This window comes from Zootoca vivipara, chromosome 6 (assembly GCF_965207765.1).
Source record: "Zootoca vivipara chromosome 6, rZooViv2.hap1.1, whole genome shotgun sequence".
NCBI lineage: Eukaryota > Metazoa > Chordata > Lepidosauria > Squamata > Lacertidae > Zootoca > Zootoca vivipara.
Genome location: NC_142589.1, coordinates 68150233 through 68165819, shown reverse-complemented (window position 1 = coordinate 68165819; position 15587 = coordinate 68150233). Strand labels below are relative to the sequence as shown.

The window sequence follows — 15587 nt, the reverse complement described above, 5'->3', positions numbered from 1 at the left end:
CCCCGGACTCCAACCCTCAGAGGCTCCCTTCCCATGCCCTCTCCTTGAATACTTTTGCCTGGCAGGAATGTGTCTTTGAATTGTGGCAAAAAAGTTTCCCTGCCCCTATTCAGCAGTGCCTTTCTTTGTAAAGTGCAGTGTTTTCAGGACCCTCTACTATTTTCGCTCACAGCGGAAATTCTACTGAGGCCACGAGGAGGGTCTGGTTACCTACCACCTCTTCTGCAGAGCTGAATGGAGAGAAGCCCAACTCACCATTTGCCGACCCCGGGCTACGGCAGCATGCACGTTCTTCAGGGAGCCATCGTTCTCCTCAAAGACCTCGGCTGACCAGATGGCACAGTTGACATGCGTCCACTCATTCTGGCCAATGTACAGCAGCCTCCCTGCGTCCTGGAGGGCAGGAAGAGAGCTCATGTTGAAGAGGGAGGGGAAAGGCAACACCTCAAGGTCTAGCCACGAGGAAGGGATTTGCAAGGGGTTCAGATGGTCACCTCCCGGACACGAGACAGGATCCAGGGGTTATAGATTTCCTGGCCCTGTCCAATCCTCCACTTAAGCTACGTCCTCCACACCAAAAACAACAAACAAACAAAACCACCCTACAAAGCCAGTGGATTTGGTTCTCCCACACTTCTTCCCTTACTCTCTCAATATAGCCTCAAAAAGGTGTGGCTAGGACACTTTCCATCGGTAAAATACTAGTCCCGATGGCTACAGTTCCAGGCTGAGAGATAGTGTGCCTGAGAATGCCAGTCACTAAGTACATGGAACTGACTGAGATGACTGGGAGAATTCGCGACTGGGGAGAAGAAGCGACAGAAGAAGAGTGGAAAGACTTCAAAGTTTATTTTTTAAAATATGGTAAAATTGTATATTGAGAATAGATTTAGAAGCTTAAAGAAACTGCGGGTTTGAGAATTATATGAAGTAAACTGATGTATGAGAGATTTGAAATTGTAAGGAGTTTTAAACAATGAATTGGAAATTGCTAAAGAGGAAGGAGAAATGAACCGCAGATAGAGGGAACTCGAAGAAGTCCCGTCGTACAATGTTAAAGGAAAAGGATTTGGTATTTTGATTTTTGTGTTTGTTATTGTTATTTCTGTAATGTTGTTTTTTCTTGTTATTTTTGTTTGTATATTATGTGTTTAAAGTATTGTGTGTGTTTTTTGTAAAATCAATAAAAAATTATGTAAAGAGAGAGAGAGAGCGAATGCCACTCACCTGAGCAGGAGTAGTCAACATTTTTATACCTACCGCCCACTAATGCATCTTTCTTGAGGGTAAAATTTCCTCACCGCCCACGAGTGCTCGATGGAAGGAGGATTCAGCTTGTGCCGTAGAACCCCCTACCGCCCACCTAGAATCCTGAAACGCCACTAGTGGGCCGTAGGGACCAGGTTGACAATTCCTGCACTAGAGGAACAACAGCAGCAGGAGGCCTCTATTGTGCACACATCCTGCTTTTGGGCTTCCCGACTGGCCACTGTGGGGAACAGGGATGCCAGGATGCACAAGCTATTGGGTCTGATCCAGAATGGTCCTCCTTATATTTTTATCAAAGCAGAAGGGTGTAGTCTTACCTTGGAAGGAGCATCTCCATACTGAAGGCACAAGGCACACTGTCTCTTGTCCTCAGCATCATCCAACGGCTGCTGCAGCACAGCATGCTCTGAGTCTTTCCCAGCTACAGGGAGAGAAGGAATGTGGTTAGGCATTGAACTCAAGCTGCTGGGGGGAGAAAGAAGCCCCCTCCCCACAAACATCCTTTCAGAGAGCATCTTCCAGATAGGAGACAGAGATCTTCTGTGAAGAGCATGAGTGGGGAATCTCTGGCCCTCTGAATCTCACTGGACTCCAACTCCCATCATACATCCCCGGTGGCCATGCTGGAGGTTAGGAGTCCAACAACAACTGGAGGGCCACGGGTTTCCAACCTTTGGAGCAGTTCCCCACACTTAGGTCTCCAAAAAGAGCTGGACTGCAATTCCCATTATCCCTGACCACTGATCCTGCTAGCTAGGGATGATGGGAATTGTAGTCCGAAAACAGCTGGAGGCCCAAGTTTGGGAAACCCTGATGTAGAGAGAACCAGGAGAGAAAGAAGGAAATACAGAGTGACAAGCCTCAAGCATAGTGCACATGGCTTTGCATGCATAGCATCCCCAGGTACAGCTAAGAGAGACCCATTTTATACCTGGAGGTTCACTATCTGTCAGTGTAGACAATATAGAGCTAGTTGGACCAATGCTCTGACTTGGTATAAGGCAGCTTCTTATGTTCCCTTCTAGCAGGAGAACTGCAGCAGCCAAAGTTCTCCTGGGCAATTGTAAAAACCAAGGGAGTCTGCATGCAGAGAGGCAGATTCTACTCCATGAAAACCAAAGTCTCACCTGTCTTTTCAGACCCAGTAGCAGCCAGGTGGCTGTTGGCAACCAGGACAACCTCCTCAGGCTGCCTCCACTGTGCATAGATGTGGTCAGAGGAGGGAGGCAGAACAGCGTTAGGAAGCATGCCACTGTTGGGGAGAAAAGAAGAAGTTGTCAGGGGCTGCAAAAGCTCTAAGGAAACCCCAGTTCGGAGTTTGAAACAGCCCACAGGAATAGATATAAAACAGGCTTGAAGCCAGAGAGTGAAATGTAAAAATAAAAAAAGGGGGAGGTGGTAAGAAAAGAACAGGATCTAAAGCCCAATTGTGGGAGGTGTGAACAGATATAAAGTCTTGTCACTGGGAAATACAGGGCCAAGTTTGCCCTATCCCCATGAATTTACTGTGATCTCACCCTCTGATCTCTCATCTGCACCTATGATGGATTAGACTCAGGATTACATTATGGTGAGAATACAGATTGCCCAGTGTCGCTTTACCAAACAAAGTGTGACAGAAAGGAAGAGGAGACCAGGCTGTGTATATTCCACACCCTTAACCAATTCAAATTCCCACTCTATTCACTTGGAGTAGCAGCAAATTTCAAGGAAAACAGATTGTGTTGGGCCTGGAGGGTTTTTGTAGCTTGTACGCAGCTCATATTTTGAGCCCCTCTACAGATTCCCAAAACGTCGTTGGAATTTCCATACTGAATTGCACACAATGGTCCATGGTGCATCTGAAGCCTCCAACACACCCCCACAAAAAAGCACCAGAGGCCCTGCATGGACACCTTTGGTGAGGGGGGAGGCATGACTTTTGTGCTTTCAGCTACTGAGCACTCACTTGGGGAGGGTGCTGCTGTGGGTCCAGTGCTTTGCATCCTGAGCATCAAACCAGCTGAAGAACTTTTCCATCAGCTGGAAAGATAAAAAGCAGGCAATCACAAGGCTGCTCAGGGAGAGAGGCTGTGCTGAATTGCAGGGGAGGAAGTGCTCCCGAGCCAGTGTGGAGCACGTGCACAAACACCCACACCCAATTCCCACTCAAGTTAGTGAATCCAGACCACACATTCCTCCTCCCCACAAACCCAGATCGTACAGAGTTACCTCAATGTAGAGTGCCTTCACCATAAGGCCGGTCTGGTCTTCCTCCGTGTGCCCCAGCAGGACCTCCACCATGTCCTCATTGAAGCTATGCTGCAAAGAGAGAAAGCAGCTCAGCAGAGGTCAGAGGCCTTGCTCCCGTTCCAGCCTGGAATCTCTGCTCCCAACACTCACCACGGATGAGTAGTGACCCTGTTCAAACAGCTTGTTGACAGTGCGCAGGTCACAGGGCCGCAGGTGAACCTTCACGCCGTCATCCGGGCAGCACTGGCAAAGGACAAGAGAAAAATGGGGCACTGCCACCTGTTCTGCAGCCTCCACCCCAACCCTGCCTACAGCATGCAAAGAACTCTGTGACATAAAGGTCCTGTGTTGCAATAAATCAAAACATTTCCCATAAGCTCTAAGATTCCACCCCACCCCCCTTTATCATGGTAAGCAACCCACAGATTCAAATATCATGGAAAGCTGAAGTCGTAGAATCATAGAGTTGGAAGGGACCATGAGGGTAATCTAATCCAACCTCCTGCAATGCAGGAATCTTTTCACCCAACACGAGGCTCAAACTCACGACTCTGAGAATCTGAGATAAAGGGTCTTATGCTCAACCGACTGAGCTATCCCAGCATCTTCCCACCTAGCCAAGGAATGGGCAACCAGATCAAAGGACAAAGGAAGGAGTGAGACTGTGATTGAAGATGTGTCCAACCCAGCCAGACCCAACGTGTGCCTGCGAATGGGGCCAAGATAAATCTCCTTCAGTAGGGCAGCCAGATCAAGAACGGTGATTTTAAAAGCACGGCTCCCTGCTGTTACGCATGCCCTGGAGAGAACATACCTGCGCGCACTGAAGCAGCGGGGTGGCACACTTGGAACTCATCAGCCCCTGAAGCACCTGCCGGAGACCCTTGCGCAACTCCAAGGTGAGGACTTCCCGCCACTTGGCCTTGTCACTGCCGCAGCAGGGCCGGCAAGCGTATATGACACTCTCGGGTAAGTTGGACAAGATCTCATAGCCTTCATCTGTAAGAGAGGGGGGTGGGAACACATCAGAGATGCCCAATCTTGGCCCAAAGGCTGTCACGCTGTTCCCAGGCCACCCTGCTGTACACACCAACGCTAGCAAGATGGGCTGGTGTATGCCGTCAAGGGCAAGACCTAGCCAGAAGATCAAAAAGGGGAGCATATCATAGGCGATTTAACAGAGGCTGCGACTTGCATTCGCCTCTCAATTGCCTCTGTTGTCTTCTCCTGACTATGCCACAACTCTCCCCGCGCATCATTTCTCCTCCCCTTATTTGAGATGTAAGCAGGTAGGCAGATGTGAAGGAGGGAGAGGGATCTGTGATGCAGCAGCAGTTAATGCCATATTACTCTGGGTTCAGAACAAACCTGAGAGTCCCTCACACTTGGCATGAACCCAGTGGTCACACTTGGCACACTGCATCATCTTGCTCTCGTAGTCATTGTCTTCATAGCAGTGCAAGCAGATTGGGCAGTAGTTACCTGGACGGGAAAAGAGGAAGGCAGAGAACAAGCTAACAGACTCTTCTTCTGCAGGCCAGGTGAGATTCAAAGCCCTCTCTCAGCCCTCCCAAAATGAGCTGTGTATTCATTCCCCCTTTATTTGCTCCGTATATATCCAATACCTTCTGAGTCCAAAATCAGATAAGCTAATCAATATAAAACAATGAAATGCAGGATAAACAGCATCATCATTCTACGCTTTGGAAAGCTGTTTGCCTGTTCGCTATGCAGCAGGTCACCTCTTCAGATACTGCATCCAAATTTGACGTGATGGTTCCTGAGATCAAGGAGCAGGTTTCTGCCTATGTTGGATACCCTTTTGAGTTAAGACTGAAGTTTTCAAAACGGCACAGATCTTAACCACCAATTTTCTAAACTCCACTGATGTTCTGGTTTCTTAGAATCCAGGTACAAGGCTGCTTGTAAAACATAAAAAAAACTCAAACAGAACAGCCTCTGCATATTTTTTAAAAAAAACAAAATAAAAATGTAGGATTTCTAAAAGTTCAGGGGAAAAAAACATATTTGCCTGGCATCTGAACATCACCAGAATAGACATCTGGCAAGCCTCCTTGGGGAAGCCATGGCAAAGGTGAGGGGCCACCCCCCCAAAAAGCGCTCTCTCTCTCCCCAGTAGCTGCCCATTACATCCTAGAAGAGGAGAGGCCCATGGAAGAGAAGTTTCAGATGACAATGTAAATGAATGGGTGAACTGGTAGGAAAGAAAGAGTACTATTTGGGTCGCAGTGCTGTGTAAGGCTTTGCTGTCTAGGGCTAAGGACCATAGCTGCCAAGTTATCCCTTTTTTAAAGGGATTTTCCCTTATGCTGAATAGGCTTCCTCGCGAGAAAAGGGAAAACTTGGCAGCTATGCTAAGGACAGGCACCCCCAAACTCAGCCCTCCAGATGTTTTGGGACTACAACCCCCACCATCCCTAGCTAACAGGACCAGTGGTCAGGGATGATGGGAATTGTACTCCCAAAACATCTGGAGGGCTGAGTTTGGGGGTGCCTGTCTAAGGAAGACACACATTGTGTGAGCAAAATGTGAACTCGTTTGTGGAATGTCAGCTCCTCGCAATGCCTTACCTGGCACAGCTGAAACCGAACCCCATGGCATTTCCCGCTATGCTCACCTTTATCGTAGAGCACAGAGCAGGCAGAGCACAAGCTGTAGTCACTAGACCACTCTGTGTCCCAATTCTTCCCTGGAGCCGTCCCACAACTCTTACAGCGGATGCAGGTCGAACAGATCTGAATAGGGAGAGGATGAAGGAGGCAGGTTAGCAGCTTTAACACAAGCGAGGGAAGGGTCTGCCGAACTAGAGGGGTGCCGGGAATCTGCAAGACACTTACCCAGCCCTTCCTCTTACGGAAAGGTTTAGTGGGGTAGTTGGGCCCAAGGCAAGCCAGGTGATAGCAGTTCCTGCAGCGCTCACACTCCAGCAGTTGCTGCGGCAGGTTGAGGAACAAGGAGAGGGAAAGTAGGCCATTATGCACGTTTTTGGGGCAGGAATTCATTGCAACTAATCACAGGTATGACAGAAATCCCAATGAGAAATGCAAAGGACACAGGCAGGAGAAAACAAAGCAAAGCAGGTGTATATGCCTCTGCTTTTACAGAGGTGATACTACCCGGGAAATCAGGTTCTTGGGATCCTTTCAAACCAAAGGGTCATGGCATCAGATATCATGACAAATGCTTCTCCTTACCATCCCTGTCCAAACTTCTCCCCATGATGGTGTGGATATAACTTCACCTGCTTTTAATGCGTAAAATCTTTGGGTCATGCATTCCTCTCCTTCCTGTTCTTTAGACAACCAAGACACTCCCAAACCCTCCTTGTTCCTCTTTAAAACACTTAGATACGCCCTTTCCTTGGATGCTGCTAAAAACCTTTGCTCACACTCTAGTTCAGGGGTGTCTTTTTCTCTCTTTTTTTTGAATGCCTAGGGCTACATTGCTTTGTGGGTAATCTCTTGGGACCTGGATTCCTGGAGTGGTGAGGCCACCACTTCCATCTCCAGCTGTGTTTTGTGTAGGGATCACCAGAGCATGGGAGGGATGTGCAGCCCCTGTAAGCAGCCATGTTTACTTCCACAGACCCTCCCCTTGCACAGATCCCACGCTGGGGAAAACACCCCACCTTACCTTGGATGCCTTGTTTTTGCGACCGCAGACGTGGCAGAATTTGCAGCGGCGGCAACACCAGCTTTCCTCCTGCTCAGGCAACGGCTGTTCATCCTCCTCCAGGCAGAAGGTGTGGAAGGGGTCGCAGCACACCTGGCAGAACACAAGCTGCAAAGCACATGGTGGGCAGCTGCATTAGATGCGCTTTGGTACACGGCAGCCGGAAACTCTTTGCAAGTTAGAAGCAACCCCAATGTCCCCCGCCCTGTTCCAGGTACAAAACAAGGCCTGGTCTATTTGCTATGCATTTGTATCCCAATTAGGCATGATGGTTCCTGAGATCAAGGGGCAGGTTTTTATCTATGTTTGGATAAAAGACCTCAAGTGCCCCCCTCCCCAACCTTCTGAATGGTGCCCGCAACCTGTTCCCTAAACCCCACACAACTGAGATGCTGGAAATCCCAGAATCCAGGTATCCTTACCCCATTCCTCAAGACCTACCTGATGGAACCCCTTGCTAGCACAGAGCAGGCACACCACCTGCGTGGTGACCGGCACCGAGGTGAGAATGCTGAGGCCACCCATCAGCCAGACGTTCTCCAGGTCACAGTCTTCCTACAAGATACACAAGGGTGGGGGGGAGAGAGAGGCAGAGGGATAGCTGTGAAAAGAGCTACATGGAGCAACTCTCTGAACTGAAAGGGACTGGAGATCATCAAGCCCAGAGGTGGGGAACATGTGGCTCTTTTAAGCATTACTGGATTGAAACTCCCATCATTCTTGGCCTTTGGCCACGAATGGCTGGGGTTGCCAAGACCTGTGGCCACTGCATCGCTTTAAGCTCACTGCAGCCTCCTTTCCTCTCTCTTCACACCCAACTCCACCCTGCTGGTACAAAAGCAGTGCTCCCAAAAAGCTAGGAAAGCTAAAGCATTTCTGGCAGTACCATCAAATTAAGACATAGCTGTGCTCTTCAAAGTATGTGTGGTTTGTGAATGAGGGGTAGGTTGGGGGCAGATTTTAGGGCGTTCTGGCTCATTTGCAGTTGGCTGAGCTTGAATCGCACCAGCAGAAAGCAGATATTAAAAAAAGCGTTACATCAGATTAAGGCTTTCAATATTTTTATTTTTGCAGGAAGGTGTGCAGGGCTGCCCAAGAGCATTTTGTGGCCCATAATTTGTCTCATGTTTCAATATCATCATTTCAAGATACTCTCCAGCCCGCACCTTGAAATCAACTCTGAGCCTGTGGATGCCATCCGTGGATTTCTGCTTTCCGTTCCAACCATTGGAGACAGATGGGAGTGTGCCAGATGATGGGACATCCTACGGAAGGAAGGGACAGAGAGGCAAGTTAACAGAGTCCAGCGGGAAATGCAATGCATGACCATTTCCCTAAACAGGGTGAAAGCTCAGACCAAGAGGACCCACTGGAAAAGGAAACAGGAGGTTGTGTCCCAAACTAGTTCTACACAAGTGTAGATCTGCTGAGATTAATGGGCATAACCAACAGAGGTCCATCAATTTCAATGGGTGTATTGCAAGCAAATCTTAGCTGGATACAAACTAGGATTTCTGTGTCCCTCCAGTTGTTGCTGGACTCTTAACTCCAGCATAGCCAATGGTAGGGATGGTGAGACAGCTGGAGGGCCTCTAGCCCTGGAAGAGGTTATTCTGAAAGAAGGCATGGTTGGTTAGCTGGATGAACCCTGAATAGAAACACCCCACAAGTGTTTTTCTGCAAGTCCAATTTGCATTTATAGGATGCTTTCCTCATGCTCAAAGCTAGTGATATACCAAAAGAGGAAGATTTTTTTTTTAAAAAAAAACCAACCAGTAAGGAACACCAAAACTGAAAAACCTCTGATCAAACCTCAGCAGCCATCAAATAAAAGTCTGGACTGTCTATGGGTTGCCTCAGCAGCCTAGAGACTTCTGAAAGATGTAGGTTTTAAATACCTGCTTTGGAGATTCGGTTTTGGCCCTTGAAGTCACGACCACTTCCCAAAGACAACAACTTGAATATTGGGAATGAACACATACACACACTCAGTCAAAAGGCACAAGGGTCATACTGAGCCCTTTTTACACTAAATCTTTGGGCTGAGTTGTCCTCCACTGCCCACAAAGGGCTATAATGGTGGAGTACAATGTGGATAAAACTGCTGCATTTTAAAAAACAAATGTGGGATTGTCCCTGGCCGCTCTGACTTAATTCTTGCCCAAGCCTCACCTTCTCTGGCCTTTTTCTGGCCTTCAGCTGCACCACAGGCTGGAGGGGGGTCCTGCGGGGCCGACTCTGCTCCTCTGAGTCCATGGGAAGCAGATCTGGAAATGAAAGCAGGAGCTGCCGGTCAACCAGCTCTTTTCTTCCCTGTCAGCTCTGATCAGTCCCAAACTGGGTAAGGTCCCTATTCTTGTTCTCGAAAGCACAGCAACTCAGCTAGCCTTTACCACAGGGCTGAGGAACCTTTGGCTCTCTGCAAGCTGCTTGGACTGCAGCTCCCATCCACCCCAGTCAGCATGACCAAGGGCCAGGGATGGGGAAAGTTGTAGTCCAACATAATCTAGAGTAGTGTTTCTCAGCCTTGGGTCCCCAGTTATTGTTGGGCTACAACTCCATCATCTCTGACCACTGGTGCTGATAGCTAGGAACAATGGGAGTTGTAATGCAACAACAAGAGGCGACCCAAGTTTGAGAAACACTGATATAGAGGGTCAAAGGTTCCCCCATCCTGCTTTACAGCATGCTTGGGAATTACCATGAGTGGTGGCAGGCAAGAACTCCTGCCTGACTCCATTCACAGGCCTCAGACAATGGCACATCCTTGGAGCATTACGGAGGAGGTGGGCAGGGTCCAGCTAAGCCCATTATATGGGGGTAGGGTGGCTCACACAGCCGCGGAGTTACAGAACAACAAAGGCTGCTTCACACACAGCCAAAATCATCCAGAAAAGTTAACTTGATGCGGTGCAAGACCAGCATGCAGACCCCCAAGGCACACTGACCCCACCACACGCATGTCATGGGAAGTTGCAATGAGCAAGCAGCAACATTGTTCCTTTGTAGGATTGATGCACGGGGCTATCTACACGCAGGATTAATGCAAAGCAGCCTTGAATTCTCCCTCTCTCTCTCACCTGAGTCCCGGGAGGATTTCCGGCGATGCGTGGCCGAGCCGGACACCGTCTCTTTTTCCGAGTCAGAGGATTCAAAGATGTCATAGGAAGGCCTCTGCTTGACGCAGCGCCGGGCCGACTTGCGCTGCAGCAGGGAGTCTTGCTCCGCTGTCTCCGTGGCCCCCAGCATGACTTCCCAGGGAGCTGGGAACTCCTCTTGAGAATCCTCCGAATCCCAGGGAACGATGGGCTTCACTACCGTACGGCCTGGAGACAAAGGCATGGAGTGAGCAGTCTCAGAGGCGGGTGCTGTCCGGGAGGACCAGATTCTCCCATTCACCTCTACCCTGCCACACACTCTACAGAAGTGTTGCCATCATTTCAAGGGATGTGGGAGGGATAACAAACCACTAGTATTGTGTAAATCAGAGCAGGGCAAGGCTGGTGTCGTGTGGTGTAGGGGGTTAGAATGCTGGATTAGGAAATTAAAGTATCCACTCTGTCATGAGGCTCCCTACATGACCTTAGGCTAGTCACCATCTCTCAACCTCGCCAGGTTGTTGTGAGGAACAACCACATATGCCCTTTGGCACTTGAGATAAATATTTTCAAGATCGACTCTATTATTGCGACTGCAATTTGTTTCAAGCTGTATTTTAAATGGTTGCTACCTGTCCTAGGACCTTAAGGTGAATGGTGGGTAATTATTAACATTAATAGTAATAATAACAACTTTGAGCTCCCTGGAGGAAAGGCAGGATACAAATTTAACAAAAGAAATGACACACCTCGTAACAGCTCTTAATTTGCTGAGCTCCCTGGGGGTCGGTGTTAGAAACAGAGATATGAAAGCTAGGGGCTAAGTGGCACCTTAAATATAGCTTATGGGCGCAACAATGGAATGTCTAGGTGTGCTATTTTTACAACAAGAATACAGTGCTGAAAATGAATGAACTGCAGCTGAAATATTATGTTCATTTTTCACATGCTCTAGTAGTCCTTCCCCTGCCCACTCTCCCTAATATTCTTAAGAGCGTCTATTCCCCAGTCTTCAGAGAGTAGTTAGAAGTGGGGAGGCAGAAAAAGGTCCTCCTTTCCTTCCACTCTGCAGTTTTAATGTGAAATCTTAGGCGCAGAACTGTACCCAGAGCTCAGAAACCGCTCTCGCTGATGAAATTCTCTGTCGCAAAATGCACCTAGAACAATGGGAGTTTTGAACACTGCCTGGGGTGCAAAACAGCAATACCATCCAGGATTTCACTTTTTGCAAAGCCTTATTAATAGGCTCACTTACCTTACAGAAGTCTTATATTTCCCTCTTCTTCAACTGCTCATTTATTTCTCCCTTCCCTCCCAACAATCTGGTTCTGAGAACATCTCTCTGATTTTGCTGTGGCTCCACCCTACCTTTCTCAATAGGCAGGCAAAACTGATTCTTTTCTCCCAGGGAGAATCTGGCAGTCTCCTCAACTACTTCATTTCCAATACAAAGGCTAGTTAAGCATTCACCTGGCCAGGGCTGGGTCTGGGCCATTGTTCCCATCACAAGGCTTTCAAGGCAGCTTGAGTGTTCCCAGCAAAACCTCTCTACAAACTCCAGAAGGGGAGCTGTGATGCAGCACAAGACTCTGCAGGCCTACTCAGAAGTAAGTTCTGAGCTTATACCCATTTAAATGCACAAGGGGATTGCAGCCCAGGTTGATAGCAGCAACCATTTTTAAAATAAAAATAGCATCTTAAAATCTAACAGCCTGAAAGACCACAGAACTTTGCATTCGACCCCCTCCCTTACACTGCATGTGAAATTCATTACAATCTCCAGAGATTAACCCTTTTTCTCAGGGTTGGGGAGGTTAGTAAAGACCCCTGCCTCAGTTTCCATATTAGATGCAGTGATGGGGCAGGGAAGGAACAGACACAGGTCAGGGGAAAGGGAGTGTCCCCCTTTCAGGGCTTCGATGTTGAGGCTGAAATTTATAGCTGCCCTCCCTTCCCCCACCCCCACCCCACCAAGCTGAGTATAGAGAGGTCAGGAGTCTTGGCTTCAGCTGCTGCAGCCATCTCTCTGCCCAGAGCTGATCCAATAAAACCCAGCCCACCTCCTTGCTTTTCCCTCCCTCCCTCTCTCCCTCCCTGCCACCCACCCCCATATCGCAGCCTTCTTCGCAAGATCATCTGCTCACATAATCAGTGCTTCTTCAGTCTGCAGGCAAGAAATGCCATTTCTCACACATACACCAGGCAGGCTTCTTGCTTGGTTCAACCTGGAATGGCTTCCCTGGGAGAACCAGGCCCCACCTCTTCCTGGTGCAAGCCCACTTCCCCCTCCCCATCCCCAAGCAGGGAAGAGATCACATTCCCCCAATCCTCAAATCCATTGTCCCAGAACTACCTGTGGTGGTTTGCAGGGCTCCACCTATCTTTGTCCTTGGCTGATAAATGCTGCCCCTCCACCCTCTGCTTCCTCAGTCTACACACTTTCAAAACCCAGCAGCCTCCATTGCCCCCAGCAAAAAGCAGAAGGCGGAGGAGGAGGAAGGGGGCAGATTACCCTCTCCATTATAGCACAATGGTTCTCAACCTGTTTGAATGATGGGATTGCTCTTCTTACAGCCATCTCATTTTATGGCTGTGTTTACTCCATACAATTAAAGCACAACACGCTCAACCCCTCAAAAGAAAAGGAATCTTAGGGACTGCAGTTTGTTAAGGGTGCTGGGCATTGAAAGGGGTGAACTACAGTTTCCAGGATTTTTTTTGCGGCGGCGGGGGGGGGGGGAATAATGTGCTTTAAATATATGGTGCACATGCAGCCTTTTAAGAGGACAGGTCCCTGCCCTGAGAAGCTTACACTCTATTATTCAGAAACAGGGTGGGAAACAAGAGGGTAAGGAGAAAATGTGATCATCTGAATTAAGAAATTATCTTACAGAAGTTATGATAGGCTTAGTTACAGTAGGGAATAGGAACTGAGGTTAGGGAGGGGGATTGCTGGTAAAGGAGCAGTTGACATCACAGCTTTGTGTGCTTCCTTCCTCTGTATATACACAAAAAGAAGGCTGTTCAAACAAAGACTTTATCGTGGAACAGACTCCCTCGGAATGTGGTGGACGCTCCTCCCTTGGCAGATTTTAAATAGAGGTTGGATGGCCATCTGTTATGGATGCTTTACATTTTTCTGATAACACTTTAGTTGAGATTACAGTCATACTGCGGCTCCCGAACACCTTGGGAGTCTAACGTTCTGGCTCCCAAACAATCAAAAACCAGAAGTGAGAGTTCTGGTTTTCAAACGCTCTTTTGGAAGCCAAATATCCGACGGGGCTTCTGATTGGCTGCAGGACCTTCCGGCAGCCAATCAGAAGCTGCGCTTTGGAAGTTGAACGGACTTCCGGAACAGATTCTGCTCCGACTTCCGAGGTACGACTGTACTGCACTGGGCTATATGACCCTTGGGGGTCCCTCCTAACTCTACAGCTCTATGGTTCCCTAGGTAGGCTATCTAAATCTCTAAATCAATAAGCCCTTGGTTCGAATATTACCTCTTGCCTCACTACATGGCCTTAGGCCCCCTCCTACCATCTGCAATATGGGCCTGAACATACTACCCTACCTCACAAGGTCGTTGTTAAAGAATGATCACAAGGTAACGGATGCAAAGCACTTGGAAAGCAGTATACAAACGCTAGATAAAGGAGAACAGCATTTTAATAGTCATTTTCAGAGAGTTAAAAACTTCCACATTAGCAGAGGGTCGCACAGAAATCTGCCCTGAGACAGGGTACAAGAAGGGTGAGGAAGAGCTTGTGGCTAGACATGGTGGAAGAAGGAAGGTCCGCCCCCTTTTGGAGATTTGATAGCTGTGGTTTTCCTCACAAGCGAAGGCTAAAAGTCACTGCAGGTCAGGTTCCAATGCCCCCACACTGATAGCACAGCAGTATAGCAGCCCCAAAGTTGCAAAGTTGTTCCCCCTCTCTGCCCTGCCTCTCAAATCCCTCATTTGAGAAAACAAAAGGTCAGGGAAAGTGATATCCTCTTTCTCTTTCTCTTGGGGTCCCTTTTGCTGTTGGCAAGGAGCTGTATTGGTGCCCATCCCCCAGGGGGAAAAACCACTTTATTACAATAGCCACATTAGAAATTACTACATTTTATGAGAGCCAAGAACTCAAAAGCATCCAGAATGAGGACAGGGCGAAGAGAAAGGGCACATAAACTTGCACGTCCTCATGCTGTGGACGAGGAGGCTGCTGCATTTTATTTCTACCGAGTCGCTTCTAAGACTTCTTACTCTAAAAGGTGACTGGATAATGAAATGAAATAAAAATAATCACAGTTCAAGGACACATTCCAAGACCAGCACCTGAAACTTCCAGGGGAAGAGCTGGGGAAGAGGACTCAACATCATCGCCCTCCCCAGCATTTCCCATTTGCTGCTGTCAGCCTCCTCTGGAGGAGAGATGAGGGAGTTAGCTGTAAGCAATCTTAGCCTGGTGAGAAGACCCTCCCCTCATTTAAGACGGGCTGCTGGGGCTTTTTTGGAATGCAATAAGACCAGCACCAGCAGTGGAACTTCCACCATCATTGCCCTCCCCAACATTTCCTTTTCGTTGCAGGAAGCCTCTCCCTGGAAGTCAGACGAAGGATCCAGCTGCAAGTCATCTAGCCTGGCAAGAAGACCACTCAATCCCTTCTCTGAACATATTCAAGCCAGTTTACTGGGACTCTGTGGAGTGAAGCAAGATCAGCCCCTGCAATTTTACTGTTTTTCTGCTCTGAACTTACACATTTAAGTTCAGGTCATTCCTTCTGTCATACTGAATTTATTCTGTTTGCTAAAACTGCCGATTCTTTTCCTGTTTGGTTTTACTGGTGACTTCCCCTTATGCTTTGTTTGTTGCTCTGAATGTTTGTTGTAAGCCACTTTGGGCACAGCTCACTGTGAAAAGTGTGGTGTTGGACTAGGACAGGCATCCCCAAACTTCGGCCCTCCAGATGTTTTGGACTACAATTCCCATCTTCCCCGACCACTGGTCCTGTTAGCTAGGGATCATGGGAGTTGTAGGCCAAAACATCTGGAGGGCCACAGTTTGAGGATGCCTGGACTAGGACCTAGGAGAACCAGGGTTCAATTCCCTACCCAGTCATAAAGATCGCTGGGTGACCTTGGGCTGCCTCAGCCTACTCCACAGGGTTGTTGTGGGGATTTAATGAGGATGGGGAGAACCATGCACGTATGCCACCTTGAGGCTCCTTGGAGGAAAGGTGGGATATAAATGAAATAAATTAATTAATTAAATGTCAATTCCGGCCAGGCAAAAACACTCAAGCAGGGC

General features: G+C 48.4%; 1 protein-coding gene across 3 annotated transcripts in view; it reads right to left on the bottom strand.

Annotated features, from left to right (window-relative positions):
- Positions 1–15587, bottom strand: part of KMT2B (lysine methyltransferase 2B) — a 65764-nt gene that overhangs the window by 15721 nt on the left and 34456 nt on the right. For all 3 annotated transcript variants that reach the window (XM_060275713.2, XM_035117080.3, XM_088671129.1), the window contains exons 8-22: positions 10276–10521; positions 9368–9462; positions 8362–8460; positions 7637–7750; positions 7157–7303; positions 6361–6456; positions 6141–6258; positions 4870–4983; positions 4316–4500; positions 3652–3744; positions 3481–3570; positions 3218–3291; positions 2397–2521; positions 1587–1690; positions 256–393 (exon numbers count right to left, since the gene is read on the bottom strand). In XM_060275713.2, the coding sequence (XP_060131696.2) occupies positions 256–393; positions 1587–1690; positions 2397–2521; positions 3218–3291; positions 3481–3570; positions 3652–3744; positions 4316–4500; positions 4870–4983; positions 6141–6258; positions 6361–6456; positions 7157–7303; positions 7637–7750; positions 8362–8460; positions 9368–9462; positions 10276–10521 (1838 nt within the window). The remainder of the gene's footprint in view (positions 1–255; positions 394–1586; positions 1691–2396; positions 2522–3217; positions 3292–3480; positions 3571–3651; positions 3745–4315; positions 4501–4869; positions 4984–6140; positions 6259–6360; positions 6457–7156; positions 7304–7636; positions 7751–8361; positions 8461–9367; positions 9463–10275; positions 10522–15587) is intronic.